This window comes from Miniopterus schreibersii, assembly GCF_964146895.1.
Source record: "Miniopterus schreibersii genome assembly, chromosome: 3".
NCBI classification, from domain to species: Eukaryota; Metazoa; Chordata; class Mammalia; order Chiroptera; family Miniopteridae; genus Miniopterus; species Miniopterus schreibersii.
The window spans coordinates 29,063,356-29,083,314 of NC_138103.1; the positions used below are offsets into that span (position 1 = coordinate 29,063,356).

At 50.5% G+C, this 19,959-nt stretch overlaps 1 protein-coding gene across 6 annotated transcripts in view; it reads left to right on the plus strand.

The window, feature by feature from the left end:
• Positions 1 to 18,797, plus strand: part of DTX2 (deltex E3 ubiquitin ligase 2) — a 34,543-nt gene extending 15,746 nt beyond the window's left edge. For 4 of the 6 annotated variants that reach the window (XM_081132533.1, XM_081132531.1, XM_081132534.1 and 1 more), the window contains 6 exons: positions 3,802 to 3,902; positions 12,534 to 12,613; positions 13,993 to 14,151; positions 14,827 to 14,988; positions 16,213 to 16,302; positions 17,489 to 18,797. In XM_081132533.1, the coding sequence (XP_080988659.1) occupies positions 3,802 to 3,902; positions 12,534 to 12,613; positions 13,993 to 14,151; positions 14,827 to 14,988; positions 16,213 to 16,302; positions 17,489 to 17,716 (820 nt within the window). In that variant the 3' untranslated portion in view covers positions 17,717 to 18,797. Of the gene's footprint in view, positions 1 to 3,801; positions 3,903 to 9,604; positions 9,746 to 12,533; positions 12,614 to 13,992; positions 14,152 to 14,826; positions 14,989 to 16,212; positions 16,303 to 17,488 lie in introns of all 6 variants that reach the window. The other 2 variants (XM_081132529.1, XM_081132530.1) reach the window with 1 other exon arrangement.
• The last annotated feature ends 1,162 nt before the right edge of the window (positions 18,798 to 19,959 follow it).

A 19,959-nucleotide genomic window follows, 5' to 3' on the forward strand; every position in this document is an offset into this window, starting at 1 on the left:
CTGTTCTCACTGCTGTCCTCCCTTCCTCTAAAGGCACCCCACTCCCTCCTGCTGTTGGCCAGGCTCTTTAGGCTTGTGTGATTTGAAGTCCTGGGTTCCAGGTGGGACTTCCTCCTGACTCACTGTAGGCCTCTGGGCCAGCTCTGTTCCCTTTCCAGGTCTCTTTTCACCTGTTAAAATTAAGGAGTTGGGCTGACCAATTTTTGAAGTTTCCTTTTGCTCTAATATTTCTGTGGGTTTCAGGGGTTTAGTGAGGGCCCTGCAGAAAGGTGCCCGGCAGCCCTTCAGCTTTCCTGTACCCCCTTTGCTCCTCTGAGACCTGGGAAACAATGGATATTTGTATTGGGGTACAGATCAAGCCTTGTAATTGCCCCGGGGGCCTTTTGGAATTATTCTCATCTTACAGATAGAGAAATTGAAGCTCAGAAAGGGGACTCAACATGCCTAAGGGCACACAGCTTTAAGTGGGAGCAGGCATTGGAAGTGAGGTGTCCACACTCCACAACGAATGGTCCTTGTACTGTACATGCTCTCAGAGGTCCGCCAGTTGGTGCTGGCTTCCTAGCCTTTGGTGAGCTGGAGGGAGGCCTTGCATTTTTTTACTTTTCAGCCTCCTAGCACTGCCCTTTACCTGGGACTGTCAAATTCTGTCTGTCCTCATGTGTCATTTTCTCAGCTCCATTTGGAAGCTCTAGGAGATGGTCTCAGACAGGAAGGCCAGGTAGAGCCCAGTAGGTAGACCCAGGAAGTGGGGAGGCCTGAGGCAGTGACAGAATTCTCAGACAAGGGCACTTCATGGAGCAAATGATGCCCCACATTGGGAACATTCTGCTTGTCTGAGCTCTTTGAGGATGGTGGAATGGATTGGTGACCTTCAAGGTTCTGTTCACTCCTGAGAGTCTCCATCTTGGGAACCACTGGATCCTTATTCTCCATTTCCTCTGATCAGAGCAGGGAAATGTGGGGAGGAGCTGGGATAATTCATAGGGGAAGTGGTCACATTGGGAGACCTCTAAGCAAATAAAACTTAGTCATGGTTCCTGGTCCCAGTTTTGGGGTGAGCTGCCCACTAGAAGCCTCACTGCACGTCTGTTTTCTGCTCTAGTTCTTGTGGGTGGAACCTAAAATTAGGCCATCTCCCTCAGATATGTGCCTCTCTTTGGTGAAGGAAGACCACACTTCCTGGAGAACCTCTGGGCCAGTGGTGCCAAGCCCACTGAGTAGTTCACTAATTTTGTGCAGTTGTAGAGCCAAGCTTCTGCTTTCCAGCTTCCTAGGTAAGGCCTCAAGCTCAGTGCTCCCTGGAGAGTTGGCTTGGGAGATGAAAGATGCCTGGAAGGGCTATATCTTCTTGAATTCCTTTACTTACAGAACCTGAGAATTGCAAAATAATCTACCTTCTTTTTAAAGAACAAATGGGTGAAGAGAAGAGGCTCAGAAAGTGGGGTAAGGAGTAGAGCTGGAGCTTGTTCCAAATTAAACAGAGGTTAGTGGGCCAAAACCTTAGCCCAGGTGTCCTGAACACCCAGCCCTTCCATTGCATTATTAGAGCACTCCGGGTCCAATTCCATTGTTCTCTTGGGGATGAGAGTAGATGAGGAGGGCAGGAAGCTGCTATTTGAGTAGTATGGCCACACAAGATATTCTGATTGGGAAAACAATCCATGAATGAAAACAAAACAACCTCTTTCTTCACTCAGGCATACCAGAGCACCTGCTGTTGTATGGACCCTGTGTGAGGCCCCAGCAGCTTCAGCACTAGCTATATGTGAGGCTTTTCTGGTTTGGATCAGAGCCAACCAGATCCCTGTAGTTTCCACCAGCGGGATCTGTGACCCATAGCTGGTAGTAGGGAAGGATCTGGGGCAGCTTCTAGAGAAGCATTTGCTGTAACCAGGCAAGTTGTTGGTTTGCTGGCAGCTATAAGGGCGGTGCGGTAGACTGGAGCTGTCCTTTTCCTGAGCACCTTCCCACCACCTGGCTCCTGGCTGGGCCCAGTAGAAAAGAGACAAAGGTCCCGTCCTTGGGAAGCTCCAGTGTAGGGATTACATGGAAGGGTTTCGTAACTCTTCTTATTTCATAATTTTTAACATGGGCATGGAAGGACACAGGAATCAGGGTTGGGGTATCTGTGTCATGTTGACTGGTATGTGGGGCCATCTACATCAGTTGTTCTCCAGTGTGGGGCTGCCCACAACCATAATGACATGGGTTTGTTATTTAAAAATATAATGGCCTTGCCTGGCTGGGCGTGGCTTAGTGGTTAAGCATTGACCTAGGAGCCAGGAGATTGAGGTTCAATTCCCAGTTGGCATGTGCCTGGGTTGTGGGCTTGATCCCCAGTTGGGCATGCAGGAGGCATCTGATCAATGATGACTCATCATTGATGTTTCAACTCTCTTTCTCCCTTTCCCTTCTTGTCTCTGAATCAATAAAGATATATTTTAAGAAAATAATAAAAGTATAATGGCCTTGCCCTGGTTGGTTTGGCTCAGAACAAGGTTGGAGCTTTCACCTGAGGACTGAAGGGTCTCAGATGCGATTCCTAGTCAAGGGCAGGTACCTGGGTTGCAGGTTTGATCCTGGACCCAGGTCGGGGTGCGTGTGGGAGGCAACCAATTGATGTGTGTCTCTCACATCTCTCTTTCTCTCCCTCCCTTCCATCCACTCTCTAAAAATCAGTGGAAGAAATATTCTCTAGTGAGGATTAACAAACAACAACAAAATAACGGCCTAAAGCCAAATGAGTGACTTGAACATAGTCACTGTGAGAAGCAAGACCCTCATTTAAAAAAAACAAAACCCCTTTATTTTGAGCAATTTTAGATTTACAGAAAAGTTACAAAAATAGTACAGAGTTTCCAATTTCCCTTACTTTACTTCTCATGTTAACATCTTTCGTAACCATAGTGCAGTTTTCAGAACCAGACAATTAACATTGGTGCAGTATGTTAACTAAACCAATTTTCAACCACTGTTCTCATTCTGTGTCTTGTTATTTGCATCCAGTTGTCAATTCTCTTCCTCCTACGAACCGTGACAGTTCTTTGGTCTTTCTTCATCTTCCGTAACCCTGACACTTCTGTAATTACTTTGTTGAATGTCCCTTAGTTTGGATTTGGTAGATGTCTTCTCATGATTTGGACTGCGTTTATGCAATCTTGGCAGGAAATGCAAAAATGGTGGTGTGTCCTCGGAGCATTGTTTCTTGGGGCTCCTGATACTGATTGGGCATATTACTAGCGATGTTGGTCTTGATCACTTCTTAGAGTGGCTTCTGCCGGATTTTCCTTCTACAGCTACCTTAGAGCTCTCATTTTGAAGAAGCAGGAAGCTCAAAATTTTTTGTCTTCAGAGTCTTGATTTCCCAGGAAAACATATTTTGACAGTTAAAGCTTCTTTGTAAAGAGATGAGACCTCACACCCAGCGGTGCCTGCCTGCCATTCCTTCCTGTCCAACACCTGGCCTGGAGTTTGATTCTTATCACTTGATTTTTGCAGAGGGAGTGATAGTGGATGGGAATCTGTGCTTAACTTCTTAAAGTATTCAGATTCTATAGGCTAGTTCTGATCTGAGAGTGGTAAAATTCAGATTTCTTTGCTCTTCTTTTCAGATACTCTTCATCAGGATCTTTAATTTAAAAAAAGAAAAAAGCAGAAGCCCTTTCACAAAAGCAGCTGTAGAAAGTGAAACTGTGAAGGGGCCTCAGCAACACCAGTGTATCCTAACCTGGTGTTTCTCTGGCTCTTGTTTCTGCTAAGTTGGCTTCACACACTAAGCTTTGCTCTCTTCTCTCCAAGTGCCTCCATGCCCAGCGGTCCTGTGAGCAGCCCTGGGAACATTCCTGCCACTGTGCCCGTGCAGATGCCGAAGCCCAGCAGGGTCCAGCAAGCCCTTGCAGGTAGGCAGGCTGCTCTCAGGCTCTGGGGTTCGGAAGAGACTCTGGCTGGAAAGACTTGGGGGCAGTGGGAGGAGATTGTGGGATGAGGGTCTTGTTTTACCCTCTGTATTCTCATGGAAACCCAAAGGGTCTCCTTTGGGGGTGGCAATGCCTCTTGTCAGTGATGGTATACCTCTGGTGAGCAAGCCTGGGGTACCCTTCCTTTCTCTTTTATGGGGTGGGTGTCCTGGTGTGAACCTTTCCCTACCTTTAAAATTTTATTTTATTTTTAATTTATTGATTTTTTTTTTTTTTTTTTGAGAGAAACATCGATTTTTTTGGTGCACCCATTTATACCTTCGTTGTTTGATTCTTGTATGTGCCCTAACCAGGAATCAAACCCACAACTCTGGCGTATCGAGACAATGCTCTGATCAACTGAGCTACCTGGCCAGGGCACCATCTTTTAAATTTTCACATCACCTTGAATCATGGTTCGAGAGCCACTTCTGTATACTGAAGTGCATTAGGCATTTCCCTAAAAGGGCCCTCTGGGAAAGTTCCAGAACTATTTTGGTTGAAGTGATGTTATGAATAAGTGGTTTTTGTATCTAGCTAGATCTTTTGTTAACCATACATCTTGGAACTTTTTTTAAGTTCTTTTTACAGGTGTTAGGGGGGCACTGAAAGATATTTTTTAACTTATGAGAAATATAAAGTGTGATAGAAAGGTAGACGTAGTGTAGTGAGCCTCCATCATTTAAGGACCAAAGCAGGGAATAAGATAAGCAGTGTGTATGTGTTAGGTGAGTTGCTATGGTAACACCGGGAATTGGAGGAGACAGCCCTGGAGGCAGGGAGACCCTCGTGGAGCCTGACTTCCCTTGTGGAGCCTGACTTCATGCCTCAGGTAAGCCAGCCAAGGCCTGATCAGTGCCGTGGCAGTGGGATGGAGGTAAGAGCTTCTGACTTGGTGATGGGCCTGGCTGTGAGAGAAGGGCTAGAACAAGGCCTGGTGTACAGCTGCTCGTGGCAGTATTGTAATAAATCATTGGTGAGGATTAACTAGGAGCTTTGTATGTGTGTTGATGAACTTCTCATTTTACACTTGAGGAAACTGAGGCTCAGAGATTTCTGAAACTTGCCCAGGTCAGCCAGCTTGTTCTTAGAGAGCGGGGATGCAGCCTCAAGCATTCTGTTCTCAGACTCTAGCCTCTTAGCTGTTACACTGTGCTGCTCCTGAGTCTGATGGGAGGGGTAGGTGGCAATGACTGTGTATAGACAGAACTGGCCTGGAGGCAGTGGGAGTTTGGACATGCAGCTCAGACGAGCAGTCTGGGGTGCAATGGGGTGGCCTTTGCCCTGCCCCATGGGAGTGTGTGAGCTTACAGAGACCATGGGTGGGACACTGGGAAGAAGAGCCCTTGAAGGAAATGGAAGGACTAGTCAGGAAGTAGAAGATGGGAGAATGGGGCTAGGAAAGCTCCAGGAGGGGGACCCTACCCTGCAGGCCTTCTGGCACTGACTTCAGCTACTCACATCCTCTACTGGGACAGAAAGAACAGTGAGCAAAGGTGGTGACTAAAAAGTTCCTGCCCAGTTTAGGTCTTCTTGTGGCATGAGATGTCATAGATGAGTCGGGGGGGTGGTGTTTGTGCGTGCGTGTGAGTACATGTGTGTGGTGGTGGTCTTGTTGGAGAAAGGTTGTGAGTGAACAGGCCTGGCCCTCACATGACACAGCTCCATTCTGCTTTGTAATCACTAAGAATTTAACACACGTTATAATAACTTCTAGAAGTGGTCTGGGTATTGAGTAGCTCTTGCTCCCTTTTCTTCTGTTCTTGAGGCTGAGGACCCTCTCCAGACTAGGTTCCAGATTATCCTCTCTTGTGTCCAGTATTTTTGCCATAGCATCTTTGCTGTAGACATTTTTCCACCTAACTATTTGGCTATAAGGCAGTTTTTCCATAAAAAAAGGTAAAATAACTGGTTGACAGTTTTTTTGTGTGGTTTTTTTTTTTGGTTGGTTTGGTTTCTCTTTTGGTTGGTTGGTTTATTTCTCCATTGAGGAGGTGGTGGAGAAAATACTTAAATAATAGTGGTGGTTAAAATAGCATTTCTTGCTCTAGCCAGTTTGGGTCAGTGGTTAGAGCATTGGCCTGAGGACCAAAGGGTCCCAGGTTCAGTTCTGGCCAAGGGCACATACATTGGTTGCAGGCTCAATCCCTGGCCCCTGCTGGGGCACGAGAGGGAGGCAGCCAGTTGATTTGTGTCTCTCACATCAATATTTCTCTCTCTTTCTCCCTTCCATTCTCTCTGAAAAGCAATGGAAAAAATATCCCTGGGGGAGGATTGGGAAAAAAAAAAAAGCATTTCTGCATTTCTTTCAGATGACGATGATTTGCCCCAAGAGATAGTTGGTTTTTTTTATTTTGAAACACACTACATTGGGAAAAGAGAGAAAAAGAGTTGAACCCACACTTCCCATAGGACAAAGACAAGTGCTTATGTACAAACCACAAAATAAAATCAGATATTGGTGCAGTATTGCCATGAATCAGCACACATTTTAAAGGTAGTCAGATACTTTATATTTCCCAATATATATTTTTAATTTCGTGATTCTTTTAATGTCCCTTTTTGTCACAATTTTGTCTTTTTTTATGGCAAAATTGCTTTATGGCCAATTAATTATGCAGCAAAATGTTTATGGCAAAAATGCTTGTAGCAAAAATGCTACAGTGAAAGAACCTAGAACTAACTGTTCTCACTGTCCCCCATTGCCTTGGCTCTCAGAGCAATCCTGCAGGTGAGTGGGTATTTTAACCTTCATTTTACTTATTGGGGAAACACTCTAAAGGTTCAGGAACTTGGTCCCAGCTAGAAAAGAATAGAGACTGGAGGCCATGGCCAGACCCCACCTACCCTTAACGCAAGCCTCTGGCTTGTACCTATTGTTGGGCCCATTGTCTAGGGCCAGAGAATGAGAGATCCCAGGCCAGCCCCACAAGAAGCAGGGTCTGGAGAGTGTTCTTTCAGCCTGGGCTATGTTTATGGGTTTGGGAATATGGATTCGGGCATGGCTGCAATGAGGTGAGCACTTGGACACAGGGTTTTGCAGGTAAGTTTATAAATAAGTGACCATGATGTTGGACTGTGTACCCCTGTGCACTGGCAGAGGAGGTCCACAGAGGAGCCACCTCCAGGTCAGGCCAGGAGTGCCTCAGGTGGCAGCTTCACTGGCTACGGCTTGGGCCACACCTTTTTTGGGGGGAGGGGGGGGGTGATGCTGGGGCTAGGTTCCCAGCTAGGGAACCTAGGGAGGAGGAGTAGCTGCATTTTATGCTACTGCAACCTGCCAAAACCAGTCAGCCAGGGAGGAGTGGTGCTGGGCTTGAGTCTTGCTTGGCAAAGCCAGAGCCGGAGGAGAATAAGCTTGGACCTGAGCCCTGGTCACTGGATGAAAGGCCAACCCTTGATGTCAGAAAAGGGGTATTCACACATCTGCCTGTGCAGAGGACTGCAATCTCTGGGGGCTCTGACAGATCAGATGAGTGGAAGAAAAGCTGTGGCTATCTGAGCTGTTACAGTTTGGATGTTAGGACTTTAGGTGGCTGTCCTGAGCCCTTGCTGTTGGGGAAGATGTGATGGTCCAGTCTTAGTGTCCCCTGACCATCCTGTCCACTGGACACTGCCTCTATGCAGTGTTTGATAGGGGGTGATTTTCACACTTTTTCACAAGGCAGACCTGCAGGTTTCTAAGTGGAGACCTGTGTCTGTGACTTGAATTCAGGGGAAAGGGTCCTTCCTTGAAAAGGGCAGGGGCATTGTTCATGCCAGCTTCTTGGGAGCTGATGATGGGTGTCTGTGTTCCCCAGCAGATACTGTGCATCTCCTGTGACCCTCCCCTGCCCTAGGTGCTCTGTGTGGGGAAAGACAATCACAAAAAAACAGATAAATGAGTCCCCTCAGGTGGTAAGAATGCTAAGCAGAGAAAAGGACACAGAGTTGGAGGGGAATGTGACCCCTGTAGATGCGGTGGTCATGGAAGGGCTGCCTGCTGAGATGATGCTTGAGGAGAGGGCTGGTGGAAGTGGGAGCTAGCTGATGTTGAGGAAGAGGTTATGGTCATTACAGAGGCCCAAGGTCCTAAGGGATTGCTCCTGTTTTCTCCGTCTTTTTGCCCCCTCCTCCCCTCATGTTTGCTTGTTACTCAGTCTGCCTGACATTTAGTTCCCAAGGGTATGAATCCACATTTGAGCCCATGAACGAACCTTGGGACATTGGTGGCTTTGCATTACCTGATGAGCAGGCACCCAGAGTCCAACTTTGGTCTTTTGATGTGTACTTTGAGGTCTCCTGCTGAGCAGCCACCACAGCATACCCTGTCTGCCTCAGCCGTGCCACCCAGGCTGCTGGCTGGCACCTGCTTCTGTCCCTGAACGCCATGTTTGTCACGTTGAGAGCCTTTGTTCTGGTAGGTGCCACAGTGGCTGGCCTGATGGATCCCAAGGCCAGGTGTCACCTCACCCCTCTGAATTGCCTCTGGAGTAGGAAGCTCTTTTGGCCTGGCCAAGATGGAGAATGGGACCCAGCAGGGCCAGGATCTCCACTTCCTACCTCAGGCTGTGCCCAGCTCTGTAGCCAGATTCTGAGGGACCCGAATGCCACACTCGGGGAGGTGCTCAAGGAGAAGCCCAGAGCTCCCCTCAAGAGGGGGTGCTCTTGAGCCAGGCTGAGGACAGGAGGGATTGGGCTGGTGGTGCTGTGGATAGCAGGATAGGCTGAGAGAGTGGTAGGAATAGGGACTCCAATAGGAGGACATGCTGTGTTCCAGAAAGTGTCGAGTCCTCAGGGAACAGTGGGGGGTGAAGGAGCATCAGGCTGAGGAGTGAGGCCTCCCCCTGCATGCATCAGGAAGTGTGACAAGAATGGGCAGTCCATCTCAGGAGGGCTGTCTGCTGCAGCTCCCTCCCCCTATGGGCATGCCCACTCAGGGCAGACGGCTATTTAAGCCTCGGCTGAGGGTACCAGAGGAGGAAGCCATGGCCTGGGACTTGTGCTGCTCCAGAGGAGCAGTCACATGGGCTGTGGGGATGCCTCAGTTGGGGAGCAGGTGTAGGGGTCAGCATTCCTACTCGCCCACCCCAGCAGTGATACTGAAGCCACCTAGATAGTCCAGATGGGGCATGGAAAGCAGACAGCACCCCGCTGGTGGCAATGACTAGGAGCCAAGGGGGTAGGCAGGGGGTATATTGGGAGGATTGTGAGCTTAAGAGCCTGTCCATGTTCCCATAGCTTGGCTGCACCCTTCCATGTTCCCCTTCTGCTCTTTCTCCTTGTGCCTGGCATGGGGGGACACCACCTGGAACTGCTCACAAGACTTCTTGGGTTGGCATTCTGCCCTATGTCCTCCTGAAGCAAATGGCCTCACCCTCCTGCATGCTCTGGGTGCAAGCTGATCAGTTGCTTGATAGGCACCTGTAGAACTTGGGGCCAGGACTCCAATGAGCCAGGCATCTCACTGGTTGCTTGCCTGGAGCTTAGACCTGCCAGCCCGGGTAGGCCCTGGCAGCCTGGAGCTGCCAGATTCTCCAGGGAGACCGGTGAGTCCTGATGGCTGTTCAGTGCCTCCTGGGCTCAGCTGGGGTTTGTGGACGTCATGTGCCAATTGACTCCTAATGTTTCTCCCCTCTGCATGTCTGATCTTGCACCCCGTGTAGGCATGACGAGTGTTCTGATGTCAGCCATTGGACTCCCTGTGTGTCTTAGCCGCGCACCCCAGCCCACCAGTCCTCCCGCCTCCTGTCTGGCCTCTAAAAGTCACAGCTCAGTTAAGAGATTGAGGAAAATGCCCATGAAAGGTAGTTTCTACTCACAAATACTCTCTGGCCTCTGCTCAGCCGCCTCCGAGTCTTGCTGCCTCTGACTCTCCTGCATCGGTCGCTCTTCTCTGACTCCCACGGCCCTTCTCCGCTTCCTTCACCTGCTGGGGCATGGGCTCTGCGCCCTTCTCCCTGCCCTCAGCAGCAGAAGTGGCCTCTTGAGAATCTACCTTTCCTTGTAGCCCCAGAGTTCAGGTCCTGTCTCCCTGGCACAGTTGGAGTGCGAGTGGCCTGTTTTTGAGGACTCTGTGGCTTTGTAAACACAGGTGTGGGGTGAGGCCTGCTTCAGGATGAGGGACAGCTCTGTCCCTTCCACTGGGGCCAGTGGTGTCTCAAGAAAGACCTCCAGCCCTATTCGTCCCCCCCCCCCCCCCAGTGGGTCTACTTCATAGGGGTCCCCCGATGACCACTGCCCTGCCCATTACCCTGCTGGGGGAGAAGTGGTTTCAGAACCGCAGAAGGTCCTGTGAGTTTTAACAAGACTTGCGTGGAGGGGCCTGTGGATAAGAAGTTCTAAACCTGCCATTTCTAAAACCTACTGTGGCTCTGGCTCCATCATGTGGCCGGAGGAGCATGGATTGCTGAATGCCAGTGACCTTCAGGATGATGTGGTGAGCAGAGAGTACAGCTCTGGCTCAGCCTGTCCTGGGTTTTTGTCTTAGCTCAGCACTCACTAGCTTTGTGATCTCATGCAAGTGTCTCCTCCATTCATGAGCTGGTACCTCCTACTTAGCAGATTGGTTATAGGAGGAGTAGATAGTACACACATGAAGCATCTGGCCCATAGTAAGGATGGCTGCTCTGATCATGTCCACTGCTTATCTAACCCACACCCCACTGTGCAGGTGAAAGGCCCAGGGAGAGGGCAGGGCTTTACCTATCCTACCCCACCCCACTCCAACCCTCACCCCCAGCAATTGAGCAGGCTCGGAGATCCTGACTCTGTTCTGGTTCTTACTCTGCCTTGGTGATGGATACAGGTCTGTGGGCCGGGGCAGGCCAGCAACTTCCTGAGGCACTCGGGTTTGCCTTGAAAGAACACAGGCTCTCAGCAGACCTTCTGGCCTTCCTGAGCTCAGATGGCCCTTTCATGGGGTTAGCTGTCATTTGGCTTGGCCCCGTTGGAGAAATGTGGCTCCTGGAAAGTTACCTTCAGTTCTAAAAGGCTGCCTGGGCCAGGGCAGGTGGTGGGGGAATGGGATGCTGAGCTGGGCCTCATCAGAAGTGGGCCAGTGGCTAATCCTGGTGGATGGGGTCATCTGGAAACTGATCTGTGGCCACCAGGCTTTTCTAAGAGGCTCCTCCCTAAAGTCTGAGTAGAGTCCCTGATGCCAGGACGGCCACCCACTGGTGGCCATTGTGCTTTGGCCTGGCTTTCTCATCGCAGTGACCAGAGTCAGGTCCTAGAAGTTTGTGTGTGTATGAGTGTGTATGGGGTGGTGGGTATTTGTTGGTATGGGGGTGCCTGTGTACGGGGGGGTGTAGAGTGATATTATTTTGCTTATAGCTGCCTTTCAGGTAATAATAGCTAATGCCTTTATAGCTATCAGCTTTGGTCAGTATGAGGTCTCCACTTTTTAGATGAGATAACTGAGACTTGAAGGTAACATGATTCAGTCCCAGTGCAAGAGCCAGACGTTGCCTGGTGCCAGCCTCTCTGCTCCCCTCATAACTATCACCTGGTCTCTGATTTAGAGGGAGCTCAGCTTTTGAATCCTCAGGCTTGTAAATCTTTGCAGCCACAGGCTGATGGCCATGAGCTTTGGTTCAAACCAGAGCCCTTTGTTCTTAGAGGCCAGGAACTCCCCAGTGACCCTGAGGCACAATGAGGAGCCCTGCAGGGCTGCGTTCCCAGGTTGCCCTCATCTCCCTGGCCCCTCCTTTCTGCTCTTGCACCGGCTTTGCTACCATTCTCTCTGATTCTGCCTCTGCCCCTGAATAGAAAAATGCCTCAGCTGTACTGATTCCCTCTTGCTAGCTGGGGGAGTGTCTTGTCTTTGGGTGAGGCCTATTGGTGCAGGTCAGTGTTTGTGTAGGTGCAGGGCTCCCCTCCCAGCTTCTTGCACCTGTGCACAGAGGAGTGGGAGGTTTTGAGAGGAGAGTGGCAGCCAAGGCACCCTTTCTGCTGCATATCTTGGCTGCTTTCCAGAGTCACTCACCTTAGACACCTAGTAAGTGTGTCACTAAGACTCCACAGTCTGGGGACAGCCTCAAGAAGACTTGGCAGCTTATTGTGACATTGTCAGTGTGGCCGTCATCTGAAGTCAGTGTGCACACAGATGCCCACACAGGGTAGGCACCTGCTACACACTCAACTCATAAAACTTTTTTTACTGAGACTTTCTTACAAGAATAATGAAAGTGGAGTGAAATGACACTGTCAGTACCTTCTCCAGAGTAGTTTGTTCTAGAAACTATTTGACTTTTCTGCATATCCTCCAAGGAGCCTGGGTCTGGTTTCCTGACAGAATGTGCACAGGGACCTCAGGGCTATGACCACCTGCTGTCTCTGCTCTTCTTCTTCTGCTTCCAGGGCTCCTGGGGCTGGGCTGGGCCCCCAGTGCATGGGCCTGGATAGGGCTCAGCCAAGCAGAGTGTTCTGCTCTTGGCTCCAGGTCTGTCCTCTCTTGCATGTTAACGTTCCTGTCTCAGCCCCTCTAACATCCTCCTGGCAGCTTGGACTTCTTCCTTGTCCTCCTTTCTCTCTGGTTTTAGCATCTCCAGTTCATACTCCTTGGGACTCTGCTGATGTTCTCTTCTCTTCTAGGAGGGACTTCAAAGCCAAAGCCAGAGCCAGAGCAGGTGATAAGAAACTATACTGAAGAGCTGAAAACAGCCCTGGATGAGGTAGGTGTCACAGGAGCCATGCTGCTTTGGAAACAAGGGGCAGCTCCAGATGAGAAGAACGCCAACCTGGTTTCTGCTAGTAGGCTAGTAGGGCACCACTGGATGCCAACACCATGCTCTGGGCACTTGGGTTTAATCTCCCATCCTCCCTAGGAGGCAGACCTTACCAAGATGAGGCTGCTGTAGCTTTTAAAACTTGGATTTCAATCTTAGCTTTGTCACGAACAAGTGTGATTCTGAGAGAAGCTTCTTTCTTACATTGGCCTCTGTGTAGTCCTGTGCGATCCTGGGGGTCAGGAGTTCTGGAGACAAGATGGGAGAGCCTGCCCCACTCTCTGAGGGCTGACACTGGTGTAGAAGGGAATTGGTCTTGTCCAGATAGCAATCCTGTCCCTCTGGATGCTGGGAGAGCAGGTCAGGGTTCCTGTAATTGACAGGGCCTGCCAGACCCCTGTAAAAGCTTCAGTAGGACCCGAACCTCTCTCTGCTGAGCCACATTTTAGAGGCTACAAGTGCCACTTCCCTCTGATTTGAATAGAGAGTCCTGGAGAATCTGGAGGAAGTGGGCTAAATGACAGTCCTTCTAGTACTGATAGGCCTCTTCACTGGCCTGTTTCTCCTGCCAGTTGAGTATGTGAGAAACATGTAGTTGGTAAAGGTTTAGACAGAAGCCTGAGAGGCATCCTTGTGTCTCCCACCCTCTCTCCAGCCCTCTCTGCTCCCACTTCACAGCACTCAGTCTTTGTCTTTGCCCTTGTGCTCATCAGGCACAACTGGGCTGCTTTGCCCCCAGCCTCTTCAAACTGCCATCTATACAACCAACACCAGCTGTGATCATGGTAGCACCCCCTGCTTAAAACCCCTTAGAGGGGCCCTGATATATAAGACAAAGTCCTGACTCCTGAGCATGATCAGAAGCTTCCAGGATCTGGTCCTCGTCCTGTCTTATCTCATCTCCTACACCCTGTCCCCCTGCCCCCTGCAGGTGCTACTGCCCCTCCCAAACTATATGTTGGTTCATGCTTTAGATCATTCTCTTCTGTGTACCTGGAACGTCCATTCCTATGCTTGTCCATCAGACAAGTTCCCCTTTCCCTTGTAAATCCAGCTTGGAGGGCCTCCTGTTTTCCTTCTTTGTCTGGCTGTTCCTGCTGCTGTATTGGCCTCTGCTTCTGTTACTGCACTGGCCCCTGGGTTCATGGTAAGCCCCTGAGGGCACAGATCCCAGTGATTCATCTGTGTTCCCAGCCTCTAGAACAAATGACTGTTGAATTAACTTCGACTGTAACTAGCATTTCGGCAGATGTAGTCCTTTTCGTACAAGTCTTGCCTCTGGGTGCAATCTCTTTTGGTGAGCGTTCTGTTTGGTCCCCCTCTAGGACTGCAACATCTGTATGGAGAAACTGTCCATGGTGTCTGGGTATAGTGACGTGACCAACAGCAAGACCATCGGGCCAGTGGCTGTGGGCCGCCTCACCAAGTGTAGCCATGCCTTCCACCTGCTCTGCCTGCTGGCCATGTACTGCAATGGGAACAAGGTGCCTACATGCTGACCCAGGGTGGGGGCCAGGGGTGACCGTGTCCTTGTCATGCATCTTGAGCAAGTGACTGTAGCTGCTCTGTGAAGGACCTGGAGTGTGCTCGGAGGCAGCCCCTGCCCTGCACCAGGTGGGGGGTGGGAAGCTGGGGGGCTGGGGGTGGCAGGCGGCACCTGGCTGCTTCCTTCAGTGGAGTTTAGCCAGAATGGACAGAGGTTGGGAGTATGGAGAGAACAGAGTCACGTGACAGACCTTCAGGCTTGGCTCAGCCTTTCTCCGCAGTATCCCTGTGTATCCTGTCTCAGCTAGGGTGCCAGCAGCAACAGTTGATCAGGCACAGGGTTTCCTGTTTGATTTGAAATGTGATTAGATTGCGGGGACTTTTGCTCATAAACCTGATTTTTCTACCTGATGCCAGTCTCCTGGTACTTTTCCTCCTCTAATAAAATTGTGTAGCGAGTTTCTGGTACAAAACTTATCTTTCTAAGGAAGTTGTAGAATCAAGTTTCTGTGTGAGGAGGCTGCCTGGGAGTTGGGCCATCTGCCAAGAACCTGATGCTTGACGGCAGCCGACCTGTCCCCCTGTAGGCCTCCTTCCCATCTAGATGGCGGGTGGCTGCTTATGTGCTCTCTCAGGGCTGCCAGCTCAGTGTATGGCTTTCTGCTTTTTCTCAGGATGGAAGTTTACAGTGTCCTTCCTGCAAAACCATCTATGGAGAGAAAACTGGGACCCAGCCTCGGGGGAAGATGGAGGTGTTTAGCTTCCAGGTGTCCCTCCCTGGCCACGAGGACTGCGGGACGATACTCATAGTTTACAACATTCCTCATGGCATTCAGGTAAGGGCGCCCTGGCACAAAAGGAGCCTGCTCAGATCTTTCTGGAATCAGTCCCACTCCCAGCAGTCTGCCCCCGATCACTGTGAGAATGTCCAGGTTGCCAAGCTTAGGCCTCCAGGAACCAAGAGGCACTAGTGCTGGGGTTACAGCAAGCTCTTAGGGCTGTGGAAGCAAAGAGATAACCCTTAGCCCTTTTCTGAGATAGGGAAGACTTCCTGGAGGTGGAGACATCTTAGCTGGATTTGTACTGAGCAGAAGGCCTAGTGTATAAGCAGGAAGAACACTTGTGTTGAGGAACAGGAACCCTCTTGGGGGCTACAGGATGGGGTGGGGAGGTGCCAGCAGTGAGGACTGATCAGTGGCCAGATTAGGCTGGGTAGGGAGTGGCAGAGCTGGGCCTGGATGTCAGGAACAAGGCAGAGAGATCCAAGCAGAAGACCCCAGGATTCCAGTGGAGACCCAGACGAGAGCACTGGCCCCTTAGGCCTCCTTCCTTGGGCCAGGGTTGATCTCAGAGCCTGGAGCGGTTTGGGAAGATACAGAGCAGTAGGGACCAGGAGCCTGACTGGGCCCATCTGGCACAGATGGGGCGTCCCTCTATTTTGTTTAATCATGTACTCTTCCCTGGTTTCCTTCTGCTTCTCCTTGGCTCAGAGTGAAATTTTAAAACATTCTAGATGAGGTTGGAACCATAAGGCTGGAGGGAAACTTGGAGCTGTACGTGGCGTTCACTGTGTGGCAGAGGGCAGGAGCAAGGGCTGTCCACTGGTCCAGCTCCCCACTCCTGGCCAGACCACTGCCACTGTCTCAGGGCCCTGCTCCGGCCACTTCTAGAGTGACAAATGTGGAGGCCTGTGTGCTGGAGTGAGGGCGTCCTGAAGGCCAGCAAAACAGCCCAGAGAGCCATGCCTGGAGGATCGCTAAAGGAAGTAGGAGCCTCTGTCCCAGCCTCTGATGGGTTCTGACTCACCAGGGAAATACAGTTAGCAGGAGTGTCTAATACAAGGTGGAGTCGCCCTGCATTCAGGGAGGGCAGCCATGTTTATGTTGGGTCTTTTAGGGACAGAATTTGAGAGATAGCCATTTATTTGGCCACTTGAGCTTAGGAATGGCCCCGGCCAGGAGGGTTAAGGGGTGAGGCTGGGCCTCCATGTTTTGTGCAGCTCTGTAGCTGGTGAGCCCCTCTCAAAGCACCCCCACTCCCTATCTGTGTTCCTTCTTCAGGGCCCTGAGCACCCCAACCCCGGGAAGCCATTCACCGCCAGAGGATTTCCTCGCCAGTGCTACCTTCCGGACAATGCCCAGGGCCGCAAGGTAAAGGCCCCGCGCCACCCTTGGGGAGAGGCCCCCTGTGCTGGCAGGCCTGAGCCCAAGTGCTGGTTCCAGTGCAAGGCCACTCCTTCCCAGGTGCCCCATTGTGGGCTAGGCATCCTCAAGGCACTGGGAGTCCTGGGAGAGATGGTTCGTACTTTACTGGGGCTTGAGAAGGGAAGATAGACCATCTTCTAGCCACCTAGTGGGCCAGGTTGTGCCTCTGCACTGAGACCTGAGGTGGGACTTTCCTTGCTCATGGGAGAGCATTCTAGGCAGACAGAACAGCTAGTGTGACAGCTTTGAGGTGGGAACAGGCTTGGAAGATGTGAAGAGCCTGAAGGAGGACCAGGTGGGTGAGGGGGGAGTGAGGTACTTGAGGAGGGGTAAAGGCAGGTCGGCGCCCTCCAGACCAGCTGCAGGAGTGGGACTTTAGTCTGAGCACTGTGTGATGCAACGAGGTGAGGGCGTCCAGCAGAGGAGTAAGAGCTGCAGGTTTTAGGTTTGAGAAAGAGCCTTCTGGTGCTGAGACGGGATGGACTGCAGGTTGCCAGGCGTGGAGGGCAACAGGGATGGGAGAAAGCAGGGAGGCCTGGATTCAATAAGGAGGGATAGAAGGGAGTTCATCCAAGGTGTATGTGGAAATAGGGCATGATCTGGATGTTTAGGGGCTGAGTAGATGGCAGTACTGTCTTGAGGTGGGAGGGCCAGTTGTGGGGTGGGGCCAACACTTGAGTCATGGAGGTGCCCGGTGTGAGGTCCTGTTGGACTTTCAGATCAGCAGTTGGCCTTCCAGGGGGGTCAGGGCTAGAGCTATAGGCTGGGGACCCTCACAGATGGGGTTTCACACCCTGGGACTATGGATGACATCACTTAGGTGGCAGTAGAATCGAATGGAGAGGCAAAAGGGCTCAGCTCCCAGGGGCTGTGCTGGTGGGTTAATGGTACATGTTGACTGGACCAAGGACCTAGCACACGGCACTCTACAACCCACAGCTGACACTGGTGCATGGTTGGTGCTGCTGACCACATCTTTACCACGGGCAAATTAGGGGAGCGCAGTGGATGCTCCCACCCTGTCTTTTGGCCATCCCTGCCCCAGGGTGAAAAAACTTGTGAAGGCACAGGCCAGTGCTGGGATGTTCACCTTTCTTCTTCCCTCACTTCTTCCTTCTCCCTCCTGGGTTAGGTCCTAGAGCTGCTGAAGGTGGCCTGGAAGAGGCGACTTATCTTCACAGTGGGGACATCCAGCACCACAGGTGAGACTGACACAGTAGTGTGGAACGAGATCCACCACAAGACAGAGATGGACCGCAATGTGACAGGCCATGGCTACCCTGACCCCAACTACCTGCAGAATGTGCTGGCTGAGCTGGCTGCCCAGGGAGTGACTGAGGACTGCCTGGAGCAGCAGTGACCCATCAGCCTGGCAGCCAGCCTCCCCATCCCCACTGCCTGCTGGGCTGCCCCTGGGATGGACAGGCAGGAAGGTGCCTTTCGTCAGAAGCTGAAATGTTTGTTGGGGGTATGGGAGATTTCCACCGAAGCTGGAGCTTCTTCTGTTTGCCTTTCCTCCTTCCTCTTCCCCTCCAGGCCTATATCTGCATGGGAATAGAGCAAGCCTGGGGAGCTGTACTTACGGGGGCTTAAGATGCAGCTACCTCAGTGCTGGGGGCCTGGCATGGGGTGAGGAGAGACTGTCCTACCCCCAGCCAGGGGCAGGCATGGGTCTGGGTCAGCTTCTCATACCTCAGATGTTCTGTTTGCAATAAATGCCCAATAGCCAAAGTCAGCAGGCCCTGGTGCGTTTGTCAGTGGAGAGGCTTTGTGTGTGTTTGTGTGATATGTATAAAGGCCAACACATACATGTCCTGCTGTAACAGAGCAGGAAGGGACCTTATGGGCTGCCCGTTTGACTCCCATTTCCTAAATGAAGAAACGGAGGCTGCTGGAGAGCCCATGGCACTGATCTATGCTGCTTCCCCATCCCCCACTCCAGTTCTTGCAATGTAGAGTCCAGCAACTGAGAGTCTACCATCCCATTACTTTCCCAGGTTCTGGGGAACACTGCTCATGGGAGGAAGGTGCTGCTGCCTTCATTTTACAGATGGGGAAACAGGTTCAAGGGTCTAGTGATTATCCCTAGGTCCCAGCTAGTGGTAGAGCCAGAGTTGGAATCCCAGCCAGGATTGGTCTGATATCCTCCTCAATGTTCTAATTCTTCTGGACCCTCTCAGAGGAGGATCAGATACTCCCAGACTTGCTGTCTCCTAAGGGGGTAGTGGTGCTTGTGGCCCGAGATGAGGGACACACAGGGCCACATAAGGAAAATAGTTAGTCCTGGCCAGGTGGTTCAGTTGGTTGGAGCGTCATCCTGTACACCAAAAGGTTGTGGGTTTGAGTCCACAGTTGGGGTGTGTACGGGAGTCAACTGATAAATGCTTCTCTCCCTTCCTCTCTCTAAAATCAATAAAAACATATCCTTAGGTGAGGATTAGAAAAAAAAGAAGAAAAGTTAAGTTCTGTTTTACGATGTATTGGTATAAAGGTGAATATATGTTAGAGTTTATTTTTTTCTTTCTGATTTTAAAAGAAATTAAGGCTTTTCCTGGGCCCCTAAATGTATTGTGGGCCCTGGGCACTGCCCATTGAGCCTCATGGGGAGCTGGTCCTGGGGAGGGCAGGGAAGCCTGGCTCGACCCCCAACCTGTTTGGTTCCACAGTGAGACCTCCACTGGCTAACAGGGCACAGGAGTTGGATGGGCACCTGAGTGCCGCTGCCCTCTTGACTCCCACCATTAAAGTGTAATGAGAATCAGAATGAGAGAAAATATTTGCAAATCATCTACCAAAGAAGGGTCTAGTATCCAGACCATATGAGGACCTCAACAACTCAACAATAAAAAGACCCCCAATTTTTTTTAAAAAGCAAAGGACTTGTGAGGATTAACAACAACAAAAAGGAACATACCAAATAAACTTAATTTCTAAAAAACAATCAAATTAAAAATTAAAGAAAAAAATTTTTTAAAAAACAATAAAAAAGCAAAGGACATGCCTGGCTGGCGTGGCTCAGTGGTTGAGCATCGGCTTATGATCCAGGAAATCTTGGTTTGATTCTCGGTCAGGGCACATACGTGGGCTTCGGGCTCGATCCCCAGTAGGGGGCGTGCAGGAGGCAGCTGATCAATGACTCATCATTAATGTTTCTATCTTTCCCTCTCCTCTCTCTGAAATCAAAGATACATATTTTTTAAAAACAAAGGGCTTTTCTCCAAAGAAGATAGATGGCCTATAGGCACATGAAACATGCTTAGTGTCATCAGGGAAACACAAAACCACAAAGTGATTCCACTTCACAGCCATGAGAATGGTTATTATTTAAAAAAAAAAAAAAAGGAAAATACCAAATGTTGATGAGGATGTGGAGAAATTGGAGTCCTTATCTGCTGCTGGTGAGGATGTAAAATGCAGCCACTGTGGGGAACGGTTGTGCAGTTCCTCAAAAAGTGGTTACCATATGACTAAGCAATTCCACTCCTATGATCATATCCAAGAATTGAAAACATGTACAAACTAAAACTTGTTCTTGAATGTTCCTAGCAGCATTATTCATAATAGCCAAAAGGTGGGAAAAACCCAACTACTCATCAGCTGATG